General features: G+C 43.4%; 4 protein-coding genes across 4 annotated transcripts; 2 read left to right on the forward strand and 2 right to left on the reverse strand.

Moving 5' to 3' along the window:
- Positions 1 to 1,706: 1,706 nt before the first annotated feature.
- isy1 (ISY1 splicing factor homolog) lies at positions 1,707 to 5,706 on the forward strand. The gene is made up of 11 exons (XM_067241896.1): positions 1,707 to 1,802; positions 2,172 to 2,194; positions 2,479 to 2,530; positions 2,657 to 2,722; positions 2,845 to 2,887; positions 2,984 to 3,096; positions 3,200 to 3,317; positions 3,437 to 3,559; positions 4,630 to 4,754; positions 5,215 to 5,304; positions 5,418 to 5,706. Exons 1-11 carry the CDS (start codon positions 1,800 to 1,802, stop codon positions 5,523 to 5,525), a joined length of 864 nt encoding a protein of 287 aa, XP_067097997.1. The 5' UTR covers positions 1,707 to 1,799; the 3' UTR covers positions 5,526 to 5,706.
- Positions 5,707 to 6,801: 1,095 nt separating this feature from the next.
- zgc:77375 (uncharacterized protein LOC402927 homolog) lies at positions 6,802 to 11,406 on the forward strand. The gene is made up of 8 exons (XM_067240641.1): positions 6,802 to 6,918; positions 8,136 to 8,339; positions 8,539 to 8,651; positions 9,288 to 9,381; positions 9,487 to 9,520; positions 9,646 to 9,820; positions 10,080 to 10,268; positions 10,495 to 11,406. Exons 1-8 carry the CDS (start codon positions 6,802 to 6,804, stop codon positions 10,895 to 10,897), a joined length of 1,329 nt encoding a protein of 442 aa, XP_067096742.1. The 3' UTR covers positions 10,898 to 11,406.
- Positions 11,407 to 11,625: 219 nt separating this feature from the next.
- Positions 11,626 to 14,584, reverse strand: rab43 (RAB43, member RAS oncogene family). The gene is made up of 3 exons (XM_067240749.1): positions 14,245 to 14,584; positions 13,265 to 13,448; positions 11,626 to 13,137 (listed from the first exon to the last, which is right to left on the reverse strand). Exons 1-3 carry the CDS (start codon positions 14,431 to 14,433, stop codon positions 12,884 to 12,886), a joined length of 627 nt encoding a protein of 208 aa, XP_067096850.1. The 5' UTR covers positions 14,434 to 14,584; the 3' UTR covers positions 11,626 to 12,883.
- A 309-nt stretch (positions 14,585 to 14,893) lies between these two features.
- Positions 14,894 to 22,140, reverse strand: LOC136946476 (neuronal acetylcholine receptor subunit alpha-4-like). The gene is made up of 8 exons (XM_067240860.1): positions 22,125 to 22,140; positions 17,617 to 17,768; positions 17,471 to 17,515; positions 17,282 to 17,391; positions 16,107 to 17,022; positions 15,744 to 15,998; positions 15,263 to 15,490; positions 14,894 to 15,116 (listed from the first exon to the last, which is right to left on the reverse strand). Coding segments are annotated over exons 1-8 (1,833 nt in total). The 5' UTR covers positions 22,126 to 22,140; the 3' UTR covers positions 14,894 to 14,990.
- Positions 22,141 to 22,484: the final 344 nt, after the last annotated feature.

The raw sequence follows: 22,484 nt of genomic DNA on the forward strand, positions 1-22,484 counted from the left end.
TTGGGGAGAGAAACTTTGAGGCACCGGACAACCCAGATTCTAGAGATGGGGAACTGCATGGACCCGTCTTTGTACAAACGGCAGAGACAGCACAGACATCTGTGAATGTCCTGAATTTGAATGAGGATGCTCTTACAGATGTTACCAGTTTAAACAGGGACTTGTCTGAGGATAGGTGTCCTTTAGAGTGTAATTACAAAAAGGAGGAGAAATCCCAGGAAGTAAGTTCTCCAAATGTTTGGGGGTTTCAACCAGGGCTGGTCAACCGCAACACAACAGAACCCAGTGATCACACTGAAACTCCTGATGCATTGGACCACGATGCCCTGCGGTCATCTTTTGTGTCACTCCCAAAGGAACATGACCTCGGAGCAAAGCCTGAAGATCAGAGGGACCTCATTTCTGTATGTTCTGAGACTGTGGTGAAAGACACGAGAAACAGAGAGGAAGGACATCTTCTATCTCTGTTGACAAGATCAGGCAAAAATACAGATGAGAATCAAACTCAAATAGTTGCAGATGCAGGAGCAGACACATCAAAAGATTCCCTGATTGAGGTCCTGACTGCATGCAAGTCTAAAGTGGAGCAGCTTGAGCTTCTAGAGCAATCATCCCGCGAGCTCACCGCTCAGGTAGGCTTGTTTTCCCTCCCTACTCTCATCATTTAGATGCACTGTACATTTTCATATACCAACTGCACCATATCTCTCTGTAGCTCCAGTCGGCCCAGGCCTTGGCGGTGGGCCTTCAGTGCAGGGTGAAGTGGCTGGAGCAGGGGCACAGTCTGAAGCGGAGGGAGGTGGAGGAGCTGCTGGTAGAGCTGAAGAGGGCCAGAGAAGCTCTGGAGGAGAAGAGCTCCGAGATGGACAGAGCCTCTGCCCAGATCCAGCTGCTGCAGCTCCGGCTGGGGGAGCAACAGCATGATTTTGCTGCAGGGGTCTCAGGTGTTCATGCTAATGGACATACCAACACGGGCGCTTCACAGCCGCCCAGGCAAAACAGTCCTGACTCCAGGGTGTGCCGTTTATTGTAACCTTTCTTGAAAGTATTGTTGCTTTTTTTATTTATGCAAATGTAGCATGCATTGAGTAAGTCCCTTGTTATTCCTCTGTTTTCATTAAAATTGAATGAGGGAAGATTGGTCTATGTCTGAGAAAGGTCTTGTAATATGAATCTAGCTATGCATGGGGTCTTTTACTTTCAACACTTTCTCTGGTTAGCTGTCTAGGCACAATGAGCCCCTGGGGAATGAATAATTCAACATGTTAGAGCAAGTTACAAAGACAGGTCAAGTATGTGTCTCTGTGTGTGTTTTCAAGTGTGTGCGTTTGTGCATGGTAGTGTTTTTCTGCCTTACGAAGTTGCATTGCAATTTAAAAGACTTCACAAATGCAATAAAGTCTGACTGTTTTAGGGTTGAGCATCCCAAGAAGGTTGATGATGATCTACAAGGATAATCAAATAACATTTTGACGTCTGTCAGTTCAACTAATTTGTATGAGTAGCGGAAAGTAGGTACTGTATTTCTGCAATGAACGTAGAAAGTCAATACAATGACTTGTTATTCAAAACGTGAGGCTTTGAATAACATACACAAATAAATAAATAAAATAAAACGAGGATAAAATAATAGCATTTTGTTGATACTCAACTTTCAACTTTGACCTGAAATCTACACATCGTCAACTTCCGGTTTTTTAGCACAGCGTGCACTAGTCGTTGTAGCGCTTAGCTATCCTGCTAGCTAGTTAGTTAGCAACGTTTTAAACGAGTCAGTCAGCCCGCAAAAGTCTGCAAACATGGTAAGTGTTTATCAGTTATATATGTTTGTAATAATATTCATAATATTGCTGATTAATATGGCTAGCCAACCTAGCTAGTAGTAGCTAGCAAGTACTGCCCGCTAATTTTACATTAGCTACAATTGATCGCTAGCTAGCCTAGCTCCTCTATGCAACTATTTAAACAAGCAATTGTCAGTTGCGTTGGTGTATTCAAAACATCCTGTTCTTAATAAAATAACACTATCACCTTGCAGGGAAATGTGTGTGTTACAGCAGAAAGATTGGCGAAAAGTATAGGAAAATATAAAATAGTGGGCAAATAAGCATAACAATTAAAAGTGGCGCTCATCATCCGACAAGTATCTCATGTATGTTTTCCCCTTGTAGGCTCGTAATGCTGAAAAGGCGATGTAAGTTTTTCATGCACTTATTGACCATCTTTCCACTCCTTGAAAGACAACACCTTTCATTTTGCTCTCATTGCTTTGACCTACAGTCGTAGTGCACACAGCCTGCCAATATTCACCTACACTTTTCACCTTACGTGCAACAATCCTGTGATTCACAAGGGTTTATTTTCTCGTTGATAAGAAGTTGTAGTGTAATCTCTTTCTCTCATTGCTGTCTATTTCTTTGCCATTTATTTTTCACATTTATCAGCGTAATATTAATGTACAAAACATGGAACTTTCAGGACGGCCTTGGCGAGATTTCGTCAAGCTCAGCTGGAGGAGGGAAAAGTCAGGGTAAGTATCAACATTGGTATGAAAGATTTAAAGGAACTCAATCTACTTATCATAGCAGCATACCATCAACGTCTGTATTGATTGTGGTGTGTGTTCTGTGACTTGTTAACTTGTTAACTTTCACAGGAAAGGAGACCGTTTCTGGCTTCAGAATGCAATGAGCTGCCTAAAGCAGAAAAGTGGCGAAGGCAGGTAAAGAGAGGATGTTGCCATTACTGTATCTATGTATGGTGTTACTATACCACGTTGGACTACAGTGTACACTAAATGCAGTTCTCAATGGGGTCTAATCTTATTTTTTTTCCTCTTTTCAGATCATCAGTGAGATTTCCAAGAAGGTTGCACAAATTCAAAACGGTGAGAAATCTGTGTTTGTGTCACCGAAGTGGCCTTTTCAGGTAAGAATTTCACACATTGTAATAATACACAGAACGTAACTCTGTCTTTCTACAGCCGGTTTGGGTGAATTCAAGATCAGAGACTTGAATGATGAAATCAACAAGTTGCTCAGAGAAAAGGGGCATTGGGAGGTCCGGATCAAGGAACTCGGTGGGCCTGATTATGGGGTAAGAGTTCTGTGGACAACACGGAGGATCCTTGAAATAGGTGCCTTAGGCCCAATAGAGCATCCAAGGTTAGTCGACAAAACTGTCCCTTTTGTGCTTTTAGCGAGTTGGACCGAGGATGCTCGACCACGAAGGCAAAGAAGTACCCGGAAACCGAGGCTATAAATATTTCGGCGCCGCAAAAGACCTGCCAGGAGTGAGGGAGTTGTTTGAAAAAGAACGTACGTCGTGTTTCCTCCTCTTCCTCGAGATGAACTTCAAACAGGCGCTTTCGGGGGTAAAAGAGCCGGACTAAAACCACTCGTGTGTTCTGCTCTTCTCACCATGCCTTCTCCTTCAGCCATCCCTCCCCCCAGGAAGACCCGAGCCGAGCTCATGAAGGACATTGACGCAGAGTACTACGGCTACAGGGACGAGGACGACGGGGCGTTGGTGCCGCTGGAGCAGGAGTACGAGAAACAAGGTATTGTCGCTTCCTCGCTGAAAACACACTGCTGCTACTGTCTGGGGAATGAAGTGCCGTTAAAGTCACAATGAACGCAGTCAGAAGGGCTTAAAATGTCGTGTCTGCGAAAGGTAAAGATTGTCTTGTGCTCGGATCTCGAACGTGACCACGTGAATTGCGTTAAGATCCCCACCCAGCAGCACTAGTTTGCCGGCAAGATGGGTAGAATGTCTCCCTTTGTATTGGGTGCGCATCCCTCTCCAATCTGCTTTCCTTTTGTGAGGGTGGTGCTCGCATAGCATGTGCTTCCTATTTGTGTCAATGTCCCCTAGCTGCATGAGTACAGCTGATGCCACTCATATGAGACCTCTTCACTACGCACTGTTGTCAGACCCCTTGTGACATGACGCATCCTATCAGTCGACCTCTCCTTTAGGAAATCATTTATGTGTTTGCTACCAGCAAGGCACACTACCTGTTATCTCGCATATATATTATTACTACCACAGCCACCGCTGCTCGTCCCACAGTTGCACGAAAGGTGTCAACATGTGCGTCTCGTTCACAATTGCGTCGCTTTCGTTTTCTGTGTTCCTGTGACTAAATATGTACTACCGGTGCGCTAGCTAGCGCAGTCAAGTGATCGTGAAAACAACTGTGGAGTTTTGGGGTACAGAGGAGTTAGCCAGCTAGCTGTGTGTGTTGTTCTGGTAGTGTGGGGGTTTGGCTGGCAAGCCGCAGCAGTATCAGCGGTGTCGAGCTCTGTTTGGCTTGATATCAGTACACAGCTGGAGACTACAGACAGCTGGGGTGGCCGCAAGCATATTTCACAATTCCCCAGAAATGGTACCCTCTCTACTTGTTTTTCTTATTATTCAAGTAGTATGAACCCATTAGCCTTCTTTTTTTTTTTTTTTTACAAGTTTGGTGTCGTCATCTCGTTCCTGGCCTCCACTTCCACTAAAGTGTGCAGTTGTGGTCTGCTGGGCGAGATGCTGTCAGCCATGAATGTGGTGGGTCTGAGGCAGCTCACACATCCTCTCACAGTCCCTCTGATGCCAGCTGTGTGTGTGTGTGTGTCGTCCCAGTCATAGCGGAGGCTGTGGAGAAATGGAAAGCGGATCGGGAGGCGCGTCTAGCTGGCGGCGGAGGGGCCGACAAGGACGTCGAGGAGGAGGAGGAGGAACACATATACGCTGTCCAGGATGATGAGGTGAAACACAGTTGTCAAAACATCAGCCCAGTCAGCTTATTTCCACTCTGTGCTGGTCTCCGGGTAATATCAAAACATAGACCATGATGCCAGGTGGAAATTAAGGATTCAACCATGTTTAATCTGTCTCTGCTAAATGCTAAATATGGAATGTTGTTTCATATTGAAGCATATATGGCCGGTCAATCCATTTTGGAAATGCAAATGTACAACTGATCGTAATTGAGCAACTGATTTATCCTTACTGGATCAATTTTGCAACATTATTTCAATTGGATGTGTTTATTGTCAGATCAACAAAAAAAAAGTATCATTGAGCATTCCATAGAAAGTCTGACTGCCTATTCTGCTCATTGGAAGTCGTCACATGGACAAACTTAAAGTCCAGTATTGGGGAACATTTTGGATTGTGCCACGTGCTGTTTGTAACCATCATAACCCTGTTCAATGTGTCTCGTAGCATTCAGATGACGAATCACGGACCCAGATGGAGGGGGAGGAGGGCATGCAGACGTTCATCTCTCACGTACCTGTTCCCTCTCAGAAGGAGGTGAGGACTGACACACATCACCAAGCTGTTCCACAAGAGGTCATGGGAGGACCGGGGTTACGGAAGTTTCTTTTCCCCTAAACCTTTTTCTTTTCTTACATCCTTTTTTTTAGATTGAGGAAGCCTTGGTCAGAAGAAAGAAGATGGAGCTGCTGCAGAAGTATGCCAGTGAAACTCTAATGGCGCAGAGTGAAGAGGCCAAGGCGTTATTGGGGTTGTAGTTTGTGAAACGAGTTGTCACTTTACCCAAGGTCACACCTTGAATAAGTAGCAATATTGATGAATGACACATGGCATTCTGTTCAGTACTTTGTGTGAAAGCAAGATGTTGTGACTGTAAATAATGTATTTTTATATACTTTTTTTCCCTATGTGATCTTAATAAAATAAAAAAAATGCAATGCAACGTTTTCCTGTATTTTGAAAACATATTTAACTGTTTTGTTATCAGCTACTGATTCCACTCCCCGGTCATTAATGAGATCCTTCATGCTGCTGCTCTAGACTCACACGTCCTTGATCACAAAGTGGCGGGTTTTCAATTTAAAACTCTCAATTACATGTGATTGGAGGCAGACCGGTCCATGTGACTGGTCGACCCGAGGGAGGCTCGGAGCTACCAGGCTCACGCTTTCTCCATTTAGGCGCAATCTAATCTTGTCATTAGAAATGTGCTTGTCCCATTTCTTTGCAAAAGATCATGCATTCGGTCATGCGTGAGCCAGTGTAGTAGTAATGACCATCTATATTCCCCTGTGAACTCAGTTTCAATGATTATATTGTCTGCTTAGACTCTTAGACTTGAAGAGAGAATTGTTCTGGTGATTTTGTTAGGAAAAGCAGCTATTGTAGTTCATGATTTATCCAGTTGACTTTTTGACCTTCTGTCTACTATATCATACTCCAAGGAATGCATGCTTGGGTAATGCATTTCATTACTTCCTAAAAGAAATGGTAGAGGACCTACTTTACTTTGATCCAGAGTTGGACTGGGACACTGCTTAGAACACTTATAAATTGAACATTTAAGAGATTGGCTATTTGAACTCTGTCATGTTTATCTAAATTAATGCAGGAAAAATTTCTTGCAATTTTTTGGGGGGAATCAAGGGGTTGGGTAAGGGGTTAGTAAGTGAAAATGCAAAATGACAGCAACGGATTTTATGCTTTGGTGAGTCTTTTGTTTATGCTCCATAGGCAACAAGTGAACCGAGTGAGCCGTTAATATTTCCATTCTTTCAAACGCACTTTAAAATGTAAAAGTCTAACTCCTTAAAGGCATAATGACAGGATAATAATTTAAGAATGAGAGCCATAATAACCCGGCATTCTTGCTGCCACAGATACAACGTTGACACATTTCTTCCCCTCCTCTTCGGACCTCCTCCTGTGTCGTCACATAATTCAGCCTCCAAGGATATATGAGGGGCTTTGAGAACGATGGAGCTGAATCTGAACTTGAATCAGTAAAGTGATCTAAATTTTTCAAGAACTAAAATGAAAGCCCTTACTGTTTTACACCGGGCTGCGAGTACTTTGTGCAGCCGGCAAGTTGAACGAGGAACTCTATTGACAAGCTGTGGAATGTGCGGAACGGCGACGTCTAAGGGCAAGGTAGTCAGAGATTACACTTAAATACTGATGTACGAACCATGTTTGTGAACCAGCTACATTGTTAAATTAATACCATAAAGTATTGGCGAGTCTAATACGACCAGGTAATATGCAACAAAGTATGATTTATTAAATTGATCATTGATGTACTCGAGGTAAAACAACCACTCTTAGATATAATGTCTAATTACTCATATTTCCCCATCAGGCATGCATTGCTTTTATTCAACTACCCTTTATTCAGATTTTCAATTATATTCGTCTGTTTTATTTTATGTTCAATTTCTATGTCAATCTATGCTATGCTATGCTATCCCATATTGACGAAATGACAATGTCCCAACCAGAGAAAAAGAGGTCAGACATGTGATTGGATATAGTATAGTCTGTACATGCCTCACGTGATTGCGTTGAGAACATTTTCTACATTCCCATGCCCTACTGCCTTTCTATAGCCTAGGTCATGAAGCCCAGGACTGCCATAACCTTTAAGCCACGAAGCAGAGCTTTATATGTGTTTAGCAATAGACAAAACCCTAGATTTAATACAAGTGTATTGCATAATATCATGCATCTCTCATGTTTCAAATAGCTTGTTTATGCATTCTGGGAAGCATCTGTGTTTTGTGCATGAGGGCATCCAATTAATGATACACAGTTCAAAATAGCATGAAGCTTTTAAACATATAATTGCTTTGATAAGGCATATGCATTTTCCCACAGTAAAGAACACAACCAGATCAAATGGGTTTCCTGAAAACAAAATTGAAAAGGATTGATGGTGACAAGGATCATATTTGCTGAGATAGACAAATGTTCCAAATGGGGAAAGGCACAGATGTTTGTGCTAATCCCTAAGTTCATGACAGTCGGAAAATCATTCTTATCAAAACACAAATAAGAGACAAAAAGCCACCCAAAGATCATAGCTGTGGAATCACACGTGCTTGTTTTATAAGAAGAGATTTGTCAGGAGCTGTTATGACATGTCTTCTTTTTGAGGGTCTGTCACATCATATCTGTGTCAACATGAGCTCAGGTTCATTTTGTGAGACTCCATACTATTATTCTTGTCATTCTCTAATTTCACATTTTGAACTTTAAAGCATCCTTGTTTTATCAGGACAGTTCTCAGAGAAGCACAGCCTGCAGGCTTCATAAATGGCTTGCACAGCTTTATCAGTTCCTCAGTAATATTCTGCTCCTCTTGCTTACAGCTGCAGCCTGATTTTGGCTTGCTGTTTGACATTGACGGGGTCCTGGTGAGAGGCAAGACTCCCATCCCTGCTGCCAAGAAGGCTTTTCAGAAGCTGGTCGACTCCCAGGGGCAGTTCTTGGTCCCTGTAGTGTTTGTGACCAATGCAGGGAACTGTCTGCGTCAGAAAAAGGCAGATCAGCTTTCCCACATCTTGGGAGTTCCTGTAAGTCTGGTTATCAGTTCTGTATTTGTTGAAAAAATTCAAAAAATCCCAGCTTTCTTTGCTCATCTCCTCTACCCTTTCCCCCAGGAGAGCTGACAAGTGCAATAAATGGCTTTCGAATTTATACTATAATCCTAGATTAGGATTCAACACACACTCTTCCATTTTAAAATGTACTTGTTTAACATTTGTATTGCAGATTTCGCAAGACCAGGTCATGCTGTCTCACAGTCCTCTGAGAATGTTCAGAAAATACCACGACAAATGTGTCTTGGTCTCTGGACAAGGCCCAGTGTTGGACATTGCCAAGAAGTATCCTTCAGGTTTCTGGTTGCTCAGACGATCTGGCAGATATGTTGATTTAACTATAGAAATATCGTTTTATTTAAATTGGATAATTGAACATTTGTGTAATAGAAATAATTATGCCTGATCCTTGATCGTAGAGGTATAAATACTGAAGCGTGATTGTAATTGTTATGATCATCTTAGTTGTCTTGCTCGTGTAAGCATTTATTCCTAGAGGTGGGTTACATTGATTATGTTGGACAACTTGCATCTGGCACATGTGGAACAGTTGTGTAACTCAGTTCATCTTCTCCTGATAGATTAAACCGATGGCTGGTGGTCTGTGATTATGGGGTAGGCAGCCAGGACACAACCTAATGAACGCTTACGTAATGTGGCACAAAGATCTCTGGGACATTTTGGGGGAAGGCAACGGTCAACAAGATTTGTTTCGCAGTGATGATCTTTATTCTAAGACATAAAAGCTTACAAATAACAGCTTACAGACAGTGCCGGCCAGCAATACAATCTACCCATGTCAGTCAGACAGTCTGTGCCAGTATTGTCTTTGTATCATTTAAAGTGAGGTATTCCAGGCCATTCAAGTTGGCTATTCCAGGGAGTTTTCTCTTACAATTCATCCTTGACCTGTTCTGTTAGCCTTGGCTTCAAGAATGTGTTGAGCATCGACATGTTGAGGGAACACTTCCCCCTGCTGGACATGGTAGATCACAACAGGAGGCCCAATCTCCCGGTATGTTCCCTAGCCTGTCCCGCGTAACGCTTTTGTTTGTGAGAAAAGGGTGTTATGGCTGACAGTGACAGCATGTGCAGCAATGGTTCTGTTTTCTTGTTGCAGACTTCACCCTTTTTGAACATACCACAAATCGAAGGTACTTGAAATATTTCCGTATTTGACCTTAAAAATGTTTTATATATATATATATATATAGGTTACAAAGCACTTACATATAATAAAACCTTCTATTTTGTTGTGTGCCTGTCTGTCCTATTGAAGCGGTCATTCTCTTTGGGGAGCCCATTCGATGGGAGACCAACCTCCAGCTGATTATTGACGTGTTGTTGACTAATGGCAACCTGAATAATCCCTATGTGAGCCATCACTCTGCCCACATACCTCTGCTAGCCTGTAATATGGACCTCATGTGGATGGCTGAAGCTCACTCACCCAGGTAATGTCTTCTGCAACTTACATTAACATAAGTTATACCCCAGTGCTAGTTTTTATACCAGCTGGTATTTATACTCCAGTGCTGGCTACAATCACCCTCAGTTGAGTGATTTTTATCCTAAAAACCAAATATGAGAGACGGTAGACGATAACCTTACCGCTCCAAGATAATGTAACGTTAACAGCTTACCAATTCTTAACATACAGTGTTACATACAATGTCCTTGGTCTGAGTTGAAGGCCTTTCCTCTGACCGGCAGGTTTGGCCATGGGACGTTCCTGGTGTGTCTGGAGAGCCTCTACAGGAAGATCACGGGCCAGGAGCTGAAGTACGAGGCTCTGATGGGGAAGCCCAGTGAGCTGACCTACCACTTTGCTGAGTTCCTGATCAGAGAGCAGGCTGCTGAGAGGGGCTGGAGGATGCCCATCAGGTCCCTCTATGCCATTGGGTAAGAAACCAGCTCAGGTAACATCTAGAAGGCTGTTACAGCAGACTAATAGAGATCTCCTGGAAGAGATTTCCACTCCTTCCCACCACTTTGTTAATTTCTTTGACAAGTTAAAAAAGGTATTATAATTTTTCCCCCACAAAGAAAATGTCTGTTTATTTTGTTGCCATATGCCAAGCATCATATGAAGGAAAAAGTACCAATGATCTTTTTCAACATGATCCAGTGACAACCTCATGACGGACATCTATGGAGCCAACCTTTACAATGGCTACCTGGAGGAGCGTGCGACCAGACACAGTGCCAAGGTGGCGACCAGGGTGGCGGCCGGCACCGGCCCTTCCAAAACCCTGTCCCAGGAGGAGGACATGGATATGGCCTGGGAGAGTGAGCTGGCCTCCCCCTCTGCCACCACCTGCAAGTCTATCCTGGTCTGCACCGGGGTCTACAACCCCCACACCGAGGTGCCCATGGACTCCAACAGCAGCATCAAGGAGACGGTGTTCCACGGCCACCGAGACTTCCGCTTCCACCCCTTCCTGGTGGAGCCAGGCCACATCGTACAGGACGTGGACGCAGCCGTGGAGCTCATATTTGAGGAGGAGAAGTTTGCTGCCTCCAGACTTTGATTGTAAGGGTGAATTCGGGAGAAACGAAATCTGATGTAGGAAAAGACATTTATCTGTATTTTTGCCAATGCTCTTTGCTTTGCATATCTATGTGTATTTATAAAACCATGAAACTAAGCACAACAAATATTTTCATACCTTGTAAACAGAGGAGTTAGACAGATTTTGAAGTATTGAAGTCAGTCCAAATTGCACTACATGCTTTCAGAAAGGTGTACACTGTATGTGAAGGACGGAGCAGCATTTTATTGCCAATTGGCCATCCTGTAACTTTGTTTTTTTTTTTTACTGTGCCTTAACTTAAAAGTCCTTTCATTTCAGTACTTATTTGATGTTCTTGTATATAGATCGTTGTTAACCAGTGTGCAGCCCTGTCCATGTATACAATTGTGTAAATAGCTTCTAAAATTGTTGGAAAGGACTTTTGTTTTCTAGAGATTTTGGAACTTAAGATACTTTCAAGAAAGTGACATCACTGTGACGCAAAGGACCTACATATTTAGGTTACATATTAGGTTATTTATTTTATTAACAATTCAAGATTAACAATATATTTTGTCTAAATGTACTGTTCAGAATAAATGACTAAACTTTTCTAACGTGCATTTATTTAATTGTGTTCAGTTTGAATTCCGTATTCTAAAGGTTACCCTGCCTTGATGAAAAAACTATTCAGTTCAGACTTGTAGTGCAGCCTTAAGTGTATCAAACCAGCCATAAGACTTAAATTCTCCCAAAATGGCATTTAATTCAATATGAACAGATCATTTTGAGCATTATGTCTCAAGATATAAAGATTAAAAACAACATTCACTGACAAAAGCATCTGTTTGATATGAAGACCTGTGATAAAATTGCATAGTAACACATTATTTGACCCACCCCCCTCGGATAAATTATTTTTTGAATTTAGTTTAAAATCTTGTTGAACAATTAAATAACTTTGAAAACCTTGTACTAAGATAACTTGCCGCATGTGGTTCACAAGATATGGTGAAAAGAGAAAGGCACTCATCTTGGTCATATTATAAACAACTATCCCTTAGATACATTCACAAATGTTCACATCTCAAATAAGTATTCATACGATAACAATAAGAGTAAAGATGATATGACTTCACACAACATACATATATAAATCATGACAAATAGTTCCTGATACTTCCTGATATTTGTTTTATAAAATTGGAAATACAACGGCAGGCCTTCACTCTGATCACTAAATTCAGGTGAGTGTTTGAAGTGTGATGCTAGTTTGTCAACAGCACCTTACTCCATCTTAGACCCACTATTTAGTCAGGACACTCCCTCCATTAGACTAAGGTAACACAGCGGCCAAAACTGTCCTTTTCAAAGAGAGAAATTGTGATCCTGAAATGGCACTTCGGAATCCCAATTTCATGTGCAAAAACACCACTTGAACAATTCTCATTGGCAAACTGCATAACTTAAAACCAGGAGAGTTAAGAGAAACAACTGTGCAAATAATTTCCCAAAGCCTATTGTATTTACCCTGACCTCTTCAAGCACTATCTTTATTATCCTGGTATAGCCCATACTAGCCAGGATTAGACAGACTAATCTCTGAAGTCATCTAGCACAATCGTACCGCTCTCCACATACAAGTCACGGTCCATACAAAATAGGCTTGTCACTAAAAACAGGCTGGTAGGCGGAGCACACTGGGGTTGGGTCGCTCCACACTATCTTCCCTGTGCGGTTGTTCTAAAATTATAGAAAAGTGTTGCTCAATAACAACAGTCACATGCATAATCCTCTGCTAAAGGACAGCTACTGCTACATCACATCAAACGTATCTACCAACTGCTACCTATCAATCGCCAAAAATGAGCCTGATTGAACCGCTCAAATACAAGTGAAACCCTTCATTCTGTTCAATCAGCCGCTTGATTTTCACCACAAACGCCCTTCGGAATGGCACCCACCTGTGTGGCTCCATCGGAAAAAAAAACTTTCTATAACACATTAGCAGCCACAACCCCAGCCGTCAACAGAGACATCCTTGCTGTTCAGTTTAAAACTGTCAGTCACGTTCTCATTAAACATGGGGCCCCCGTGTCTGAGGATGAGCTCAGCGGCCATCTTGGCGAAGGCCTCGTCCACGTTGCTGGAGTCTTTGGCGGACGTCTCAATGGCACTGATGAACTCCAGCTGGTGGGCCATGGTCTGGGCGTCCTCATAGGGCACCTCGCGCAAGTCAGTCAGGTCCGATTTATTACCTGTGAAGCGACAAGTCAATAACCTGTGTCAGAACGGTCGAGTTCTTTGGAGAAGAGAGTAACTAAGATATAACTATACACTCACATGTAAGGGGTTGGCGAATGGGTTACAAATGTACAGACTAACCAATAAGAAGTGGCACAATGTTGGAACCTCCGTATTTCTTCACGTCTTCCATCCATTTGGGCACCGCCAGGAAAGAGGCCTTTCTGGTGACGTCGTAGGTGATGATGGCGCCATTGGTGCTGCGATAGTAGCTCTGGGTGATGGTGCGGAAGCGCTCCTGTCCTGCAGTGTCCCAGATCTGCAACTGAGATAGAAACACAGAACATAAGGGTCAAGTAAAAGAGAGCCACTGCTTTTGTTGGTATAGGGTCACAGGTTAGAATGACAGGAACTGATAACAGAAACTATTTGAAAATCTATCAATCTATCTATTTGTCGTGTAGGCCTACATAACGATCATGTGTTGCATGGCTCTTCCTTTGGAGTCAATACTTTTTTTTTAAGATTTGAGAATGAAATAGGCCAAGGCCTAATCATAATACCACAAACCAAACTATGAACCCGCCATGGTCTGGAAAACATGTCCTTACAACACATTAGTATTAACATAATCAACGTTGTTGTCCTAAAAACACATCAGTCCATGGCTAACGCTGAACACAATCACCCCAAACGGTCACGTCATTGATAAAAAAGTGCTGATGTGTGTTGACCAGGCCACGGACAGCAAGGCATCTAGAGGATTCCTAAGAGAATAGCCTGCATTAATAAGTAACACATTTAGTGAACTTGAGTGGTCCCACGTTCACATTTAATACGTTCTAGTGAACCCTTAACACGTCACATAGCCTAATAAAAACGCGACATCTCAACATTTTGACATATTGCTGATTTGGGAAAAAAAAGCAAAACATAGCCTAAGGGATCAGTAGCCTATGATTTTGTAAATGAAATATTGTCCGCTTGTACGCGTACAGACTGGCTAAGTAGCTGTACAGGAAGCTATTTTGACAACACTATGATGACATCAAACATTTTGTTTACTTGGATTATTGTGAAACAAATAGCCTATTACATAATAATCATGCAAGCCCACGAACCTTTACTCTCTTTCCTTGAATTTCCATGGTCTTCATGGTAAAGTCCACTCCAATTGTGTTTCCTTGTCTTTCGATAAATATACCAGTCTTAAAACGTTGAACCACGCAAGTTTTGCCAACACCGACATCTCCCACTAAAACTATTTTGAATACGAAGTCATAATTATCTTCACATTCTAGTAATGACATCGTCGCTATTAGCTGGCGATGGTCCTTGATTGTTCGGATAACTGTACAATTATATAAATAGCATGAATGTTTTGCTCACAAAGCCTGATTTGAGAACTGACGTGGAAAGTCGGCACCTGCGAAATTGCCAACGCGGAAGGGAAGAGCAATCCTGTTTAGGTATCCTGGCTGCGCCTGATTCCAATGTTTTTGTGTTGTCATTCGATCAGGTCGATACATTTACACAAAGTGATGAATTACAAGTAACTAAAATGCCTTTGCAATTTTGTCCATTTAATACGATTACTTAAAGAATGATTGAATTTGTACTGAAGCTGATCTGGTCTACTTCACACATTTCAACACATGTTCTTGCATCACATGTGGCTACTTAAAGGGAATTATACAAGATACACAAGTAATTTCAACTTAGGTTTTATCATCATATTTATTTTACATCACACTACTTTATGTGACTTTATGAATATGAGTACACAAGAAACCAAGGCTACTTTGCTGAACTGAACATTTCTGTTGAGTCATATTCTGGCTTCCTCTTCACTGTGTTATATAGGCTACTAGATCATTCCAGCAAGCCAGGCTGGGAGGAAGAGGCCTACAGTTCCCAGAATGCACACCAAGATGAACATCCAAAGGAAGATGCGGTCCATTACCATGGCTACATACTTCCACTCCTGTTTCACCTGCAAAGCAAGGTAAATAAAAAATAATTTTCCAGAGGAAAAAGTTTACATGGTCCATTCAGTGAGAATATGGCAGTTTTAAGCGAAGGCATTCAAACTCCATTCAAATGGCAAAACCAACTGGTTACCAAACAAAAATGACTTACGGAGAAGTCAATGTCCTCAGCTCGGAGGTGGTCAGCGATGTACTGAACCCCATCTACGGCCATTTTCATGGAGGGCGAGAGGGAAAGAAGTCGCAGGTCTCTGGAGCTGCAGGCGCCTGCAGTCTGGGCTGGCTCATTCTGGGCTGGGTGGTGCTTACTCAGGACTGGACAGCTACGCCTCCTCCTCTCCTTCTGTGACTGGCATGGGAACTGAACCGGTGGCTTACACTGGGTTCCGCCAGTAATATACAGTAAATACAGTTAACAGGTAAATACAGTAAATACAGTTAACAGGAAATGTGTGTGCGATCGTATTAATTTGCAAAGAAACTTAACATACACACAGAGCACACACATAGCACACACACACACACACACACACACACACACACACACACACACACACACACGAGCACACACACACACAGCACACACACACACATAGCACACACATAGCACACACAGACATTCATACTGTCACCTTTGAGGCCTCCTCATGCAGGCAGCAGTACTGGATGCTGCGGGAGCGACAGCGATCACTGCTCTGGGGCCTCTCCCCCAGACCGTACTGCACACTGAGGGAGCGCATCTTAGGCTGGGCCTGCTGCTGCTGACCCCTGGCCAGGGGCCGGGGGGGCCGGAGATGGGGAGGAGATCCACCTGTTTGTGACGCTGGTTCCTCCAGGAGGACAGAGTACTGGCTGGGGGATTGGACCACCGACGGCCTCCGCTGGGGCTACAGGAGAACAGCACAGTGTTACCTCTCAACCGCTTCAAAGAATTCCCGGAGGGCAGACTTTCCCTCTAGTTTCGAGCTCTAACCTTTGAGCTCCAGGCTACCTACCAGCGGTGGTGGTGTGGGCAGGGAGCCTTCAGTGGGTCGACCTTGGGAGAGAGATGGTGAGCGGGCAAGTTGGTTTAGGATGTTAAGGGTGCCATGGGGAGAGGTAGGGCTCAGCTCCGCTTCGACCTCGGCCTCAACGCTCGCCCAGAGGGTGGGGGCGCTGGCCCTCTTTTGCCTCATCTCCCCCTGCCGCTTGCGGTCGTCCCTGATCCCGACCGGCCGCTGAATGCACAGGAAGCGAGGGACCAGCTCCAGGAAGACGGTGCGGACCCAGCGGGGCATGGTGTGCGTGCGCCGCGAGCGGTGGTGCACGTTGAGCACGAAGATGGTGATCATGATGGAGAGCGTGACGAAGATCATGGTGAAGAGCAGGTACTCCCCGATGAGGGGGATGACGAGCGAGGTGGACGGGATGATCTCGGTGATGAGGAGGAGGAACACGGTGAGGGAGAGGAGGACGGAGATGCAGAGGGTGACCTTCTCCCCGCAGTCGGAGGGCAGGTAGAAGACCAGCACGGTGAGGAAGGAGATGAGCAGGCAGGGGACGATCAGGTTGATGGTATAGAACAGAGGCAGCCTCCGGATCAGGAAGGAGTAGGTGATGTCCGAGTAGGTCTCGGCGCAGCACTCGTACTTCTTGATGTTGTAGTGGCCCACGGCGCTGACGAGGACCCACTCGCCGCTCTCCCAGTAGTCCTGCTGGTCCACGTCGCTGGCCATGCTGACCAGGTCGATCTTGGCGCGGTCGTACGTCCACGAGCCGAACTTCATGGTGCAGTTCTGCTGGTCGAAGGGGAAGAAGGTGACGTCCATGGAGCAGGAGGACTTGTAGATAGCCGGGGGCGTCCACTTGATCCAGCCGTCGTGGTACAGGTGGGCTTTGGTCAGGTGGGTCACGGCAAAGTCCCCGTCCGCACTGTGGAGGAGAGAAAGGACTAGGAAAATCAGAACCAACGTTGATGAGAAGCCAAGCCGAGAAAGTCGAGGGTAGATTTGCTTCCCCCACCTCTTAGTGTCAGCTGTTCTCATTTCCACAAATGTAATTATTCATTTAGAAGGCCCAGTGAAATGCAACACTCGTGGTTCTCATTTTCATGGTTATTCGTTTGATTTCTCTTGTGTGTTATTGGCAGTACAGGTCAGTACTGTATGTATGTGCATGGTGAGGAGCCTACTTGTTGTAGAGAACAATGTCGGGCCTCCAGATGATCTGGGACGGGATCCTGATGGATGTGACGTTCTCATACTCCCTGGGGTTCCACCTGAGCTTGTAGTCGTACCACTCCTGGAGGAACCACACCACCATTTTACAACATCGCAACAAACTCCGCCGCCGATGACTTGAGGTAGGAACAGCAACTCACTTGTTTCACCCAGACATTGGTGGTCATCATTTGATTCTTCTCGTCCTAAAATGAACCAAAACAAAGAAGATGGACTCAGTCGGAATGCGCGGTGGAGTGCTGGCGTCACACGGCAGAGCGAAGCGTCGACAATGAAGGGCCTTTACCACGTCGATAAGCTGAGCGATGGACAAGCCGAAGCGAACCCTCACTGCGTCAGACGTGTTGGCCACAGGCCGCGCCAGCTTGTTGTAGCGACCAAAGAGAGTCTTCAGGAGGCGGTCCTCCGCCTGAGCCCTGGCGCTGGGGTGGCAGCTCACTGGAGGAGGAGGGGGAGAAGAAGAGGAGGAGCAGGGGGAGGAAGAGGAGAAGATATACATAGTGGTGGCATTGAATACATTATGGTCTAAGAGTTATTGTTATTCTTCACTGATCTGATTAGTTCCAAAAAAGGAGGACAGGCCATTCAACTGCGTTCTACCTCACTAAAAAGCAGTGGATCAACAGTATTCTAAAGGGAGTATTTATCTTGTGAGTTTTTATTTATCCCATTTTCTCTGTCACTGGCTCATTTAATATTCAATATCTACATTTGATTTTCTTTCTCTTTGTCTTGAAATGAACTTGAATGATATACTTTAGACAAACACTTCCATCCCCCTTTTCATTCATAATGTGACTACAACGCAGAGTAACTGCAGAGACAAAGGGCAGAGTGTATCTTGATGATACATAATGCGCTGATTCCAAAAACACGTGACACTGTTTCAATAAAAATACATTCGTTGAAATCGAAAAACGGTTTCACGTGCTTCCATGGTTTGTCTGATATCCACAATGTGTGCATCGACAACCCTTCAGGTTGTACGCGCATACCTTTTCCTTACAGAGGAGCACAAATGGAATGAACGCCTCTTACAAATTCCTTTTATGTACAAAAAACAATACCATTATGAAAGCAACGAGCCTGTGTCTATGAAGAGCTGAAGCTTACCTTGAAGAGGAAGAAGAAAGAAAGAAGAAAAAATCACAATTCTCAAAATACTGGAGCGAAAGAAAATAAACATCTTCTTGTTTTCCTTTACTTCTTTGATCAACTTGATCTTGCCCAGATGATAAAATCTTTAAGGAACTCTTTTATGACTTGTAAATATGTTTTTCTTAGTTTGTGTAGGGCTTGATCCCCATGTTCTCTGTATAATATTTCACATATACCAGACAGTCACATTGATTTTCAATTTGCTCTACTCTTCATCCTGAAGGATTGGAAGCTGGGATCAAAGCTGCTGGAAGCCCAAGCATGGCTGTCGTCTTATCTTCAGAATGCACTCTTGAATTCAATCTAAGGCTTCCCTTTTCACATGATTTGTGGACCATGAAAAAAGAAAAGAATTCCTGAGGTCAAACAGAACTCCCGTCTTCATCTCCTTCTCGTCCTTTGTGTCATCATCGCTGCCCAAGCCTCACTCTGTGTCCTCCCTCATCTCCAGTGGGCTACAGAGAGGACAGCTTTACTCTGCTCTTCGCTGCCTTTCAGTCTTTCAACACAAAGATAAACACAAGCAGTCTATCTCTCTATCTGTCTCTTACTCTCCACTCTCTGGACTCGGGACACTCTCAGCCCCAAGGCACCAGAGACCTCTCTCTCTCTCTCTCTCTCTCTCTCTCTCTCTCTCTCTCTCTCTCTCTCTCTCTCTCTCTCTCTCTCTCTCTCTCTCTCTCTCTCTCTCTCTCTCTCTCTCTCTCTCTCTCTCTCTCTCTCTGTCTCTCTCTGTCTCTCTCTCTGTCTCTCTCTCTCCCTCTCTCTCCCCCCCCCCCCTCTCTCTCTCTCTCTCTCTCTCTCCGTCGCTCCCTCCCACCCTCTCTCTCTCTCTCTCTGTCTCTCTCTCTCTCTCCCTCTCTGATGGATAATGGGGAGATGCACTCTAACTCATCACATCAATAGAAAAGAGAGTGTGAGAGATGCACTCATTTGAGTTTGAAGCGAGAGAGATTTTTCGACGTCCTCAAGTGGTTATGTCAAGGATTCTGGAGGATACAAACAGCACAAGCTTTTCGTCACTCTGCCCAGAAGGGTGTCTGTGAGAACGATTACAGAAAGCTGAGGCAGACTTGGTCGACCTGTGTCATGGCACCTCTGTTTCGTGACCCTCCAGGTTTAGAGTGTGAAGATGTTCATCTCTCTGGTTCTTCATCCTTGGCGACACAGGGGACAAGTGAACAGGGACTGGAGACAGTGGAATAGGAGACAGGAGACACAGGGACAGGTTACATGGAGAGTAGGACACAAGGAAACAGAAGACAGTATACTCTTACATTACTGTAGATGCTCTCAAGAAATAATACAAAATGTATTACCTCCCCTTGTACAACGATGTCCGTATGTTCTACCATGCAAACATGATCCACTTCAAATGTCAAGGCAATGTTCTGTCCACATATGAGCAGACGTGCTGTGACTCACCAACGTCACGGCTAGTGCTGAGGTGGAAGGTGGTCAAGTAGAATAATGTCCTGAGAGAGAAAAAAATCATTAGTGCTTGTTCATAGAAAACCCCAGAAAGCATGCCCAACCCTGGGGAGGCCTAAGCCAGCAGAGCAGAAAACAAAATATCGATGAATCCTCTTGGTGCTGCTAGGGCATACTGTATGGGGACAAACAGGTGTAACCAGGACAGAAAGCAATGTCTCCTACGTGACAAGACTTTCTGAACTCTCTAACTCTGTGTATATTTATAAATAAATATACACAGACAAATCTCTCCATAAGATGTAAGACAGAAATAGTCATAAACCTGTGGTTTCAGGACAAAGAGGCTTTCCTACTGTTGAGACCCATTGAAAAGGTATTTCCATCACATTCTTCTTGCTTCTAGCCGACTTGAGCGGCAACAAGGTATTGTTTGGGTGTATTTATGCTTCACTGAACACTGCGTAAAAAAAATCCCTTTAAGACCATGTTACTGTGGAAGAGAGCGAGAGACAGTGAGATAGAGAGCGAAAGAGAGAAAGAGAACTAGAGAGAGAAAGAGAACTAGAGATAGATAGAGCAAGAACGAGAACAAAATAGAAAGGAAGAAAGAAAGAAAGAAGCAAGAACTAAATAGAATGTTTGAGTAAGACTAGTGTGTGTGTGTGTGTGTGTGTGTTCACAGACTTCAGGAGACATGTCTGGTGAGGTTGACAGATGACCAGAGTGGACCTGTTGGCAGCTAAAATAGTCTTTTATCAATGTACTTGGCGTTATGGATAGTTTATGATGCTGCTTGTTAATAGAAAAACCTTGTCTAATCTTCTAATGAAGCTTGCATAACCCTTGTGTTATCTTCGTTTCATTCTGACCCATCAGTCATTGTGACCCACCTTCGTATTGCGACAAATTTACCTCATACAAAAACAAAGTGAAGCATTTTCTTTTAACTGTCGGGCTGTCTCAGACCCCCCACATTGGAATGGTTAAAAGAAAAAGTATTTGTTTTTGTATTGGGTAAAATTGGGTAAACACAACGATGGTTCGTTATGAACCTTTGGGTCATGTGACCCGAAGGCAGCACGAGGGTTAAATGTTTGTTAGTTGAGTTTAACGACTGCCCCCTTGTGAGCAAGCAGGCACATGACATGTAAATGCTTTCCGTTCATTTACATTTCGATCAAAACGCACAATCAATTCAAATTGAGGCCAAGCATATTATGATATACAAAGTTTATTATACAGTCTTACTACACATCTTTGCTACATAATAAGTAAAAGCTATAGGCCTATTCATGGCATACAGTGATTCAAAACATGCTGGCAAACACTGGTTTAGACAGCAAAAAAATTCAAATGTTTACCATGGATGAAGTCATAGCACTGTAAACAAAGATTTCATATTTTTGGAATGTGTAAAGTATATCACAGACCTTCTGTGAAAGTAATTCTTCCAGTTCAAGTAAGCTGAAATGCACAATAAGTGTAAATTGCTGTCTGTCGTACAGTGCATGTTTGGCATGAGACAACTCTAAAAAACAAAACCAACTTAAGGCTTGTAGGCATCGCAACATGCAAGTGCTGTGAAATATTGCTCTACTCCCCTATAATCTCAACCTTCCTCAGACCTCTTGACCCCTTTTTTCTTTTTTTACTGGCTGTACCTATAGCGCATGCTGTCAGTGGGCTAACTGGGACAACTATAACAGCTGGAGTTAGACAGCATTCAAGAGTACATTCACAAGCATGGTGTGTGTTCAGAAGAGATATGCAGCGTGGAACCATGGATAACAAAACACATAAAAGACATCCATAATGTTGGATAAAGCCAATGCTCAATGGATGGGAAAATGAACTTGAAGGCAGCTGTGATGAAATTCAAATCAAAACAAAAGGTGCAATGGTGGTGCAATGGCTCTTTTAGCTTGAATATAACTATGGTATGTTGCTCTCCAGTAGGATTCTGGATGTCTGATGGGTGACTGTGCAATGGAATACATTTTGTACCAACATTTTTGGTACAAAGTAAACAAACAAAATTAAGGCTGCTGCTAAATATTTCTGCTTGCACGGGCAGCTAATTTCCTGTGTTAATTAAATTAAATAAACATGTAAACACATAAAAACATGGATCAATAACAACTAAATACTTAAAAAATTATACAAATTGAAGTGAGCGTGTACTTATTTGTCAGTTGGAAGTACTCTTCAAAATAAATAAAAGAAGCATTTTGTGGATATACGAATATTGTGTGCATAGAATATGTACAATCTCTAGCAATTTGTGTATGTAGTTTAGTGGGAAAATTGTCAGTGTCTTTATACATGTTGATGCAGATAAACCTTAAAGGGTTATGCACAGGAACATCAACAACCCAAAAAATAGTGCACATAGTCTTTGATTATGACATGTTCCATATACATCCAACAGGGTCCATATACACTCAATGTTCTTTGACATGTTACATTCCATTGACATATCAGAAACCCCATATTCGCTTAGATACAATTTCATAAGTTGTGGTGAATTGCTTCCTGTCACTGTGCAGCACAGTACAACGTGAC

The sequence above is a fragment of the Osmerus mordax genome, chromosome 1 (assembly GCF_038355195.1).
Source record: "Osmerus mordax isolate fOsmMor3 chromosome 1, fOsmMor3.pri, whole genome shotgun sequence".
NCBI lineage: Eukaryota > Metazoa > Chordata > Actinopteri > Osmeriformes > Osmeridae > Osmerus > Osmerus mordax.

Excerpts from the sequence above, each read along its gene's own strand:
- rab43 (XM_067240749.1), bottom strand. The coding sequence starts at position 14,433 with ATGTCATTACTAGAATGTGAAGATAATTATGACTTCGTATTCAAAATA. Across the intron at positions 13,449-14,244 it reads TTCAAGGAAAGAGAGTAAAG|TTGCAGATCTGGGACACTGC; the intron begins GTTCGTGGGCTT and ends TTTCTATCTCAG. Across the intron at positions 13,138-13,264 it reads CATTGTGCCACTTCTTATTG|GTAATAAATCGGACCTGACT; the intron begins GTTAGTCTGTAC and ends GTCGCTTCACAG.
- zgc:77375 (XM_067240641.1), top strand. The coding sequence starts at position 6,802 with ATGAAAGCCCTTACTGTTTTACACCGGGCTGCGAGTACTTTGTGCAGC. Across the intron at positions 9,382-9,486 it reads ACAGGAGGCCCAATCTCCCG|ACTTCACCCTTTTTGAACAT; the intron begins GTATGTTCCCTA and ends TTCTTGTTGCAG. Across the intron at positions 9,521-9,645 it reads GAACATACCACAAATCGAAG|CGGTCATTCTCTTTGGGGAG; the intron begins GTACTTGAAATA and ends GTCCTATTGAAG.
- isy1 (XM_067241896.1), top strand. Across the intron at positions 2,723-2,844 it reads CAGAAAAGTGGCGAAGGCAG|ATCATCAGTGAGATTTCCAA; the intron begins GTAAAGAGAGGA and ends TCCTCTTTTCAG. Across the intron at positions 3,097-3,199 it reads TCGGTGGGCCTGATTATGGG|CGAGTTGGACCGAGGATGCT; the intron begins GTAAGAGTTCTG and ends TTGTGCTTTTAG.
- LOC136946476 (XM_067240860.1), bottom strand. Across the intron at positions 17,392-17,470 it reads CCAATGTCTGGGTGAAACAA|GAGTGGTACGACTACAAGCT; the intron begins GTGAGTTGCTGT and ends TGGTTCCTCCAG. Across the intron at positions 15,999-16,106 it reads TGCCCACACCACCACCGCTG|CCCCAGCGGAGGCCGTCGGT; the intron begins GTAGGTAGCCTG and ends GTTCTCCTGTAG.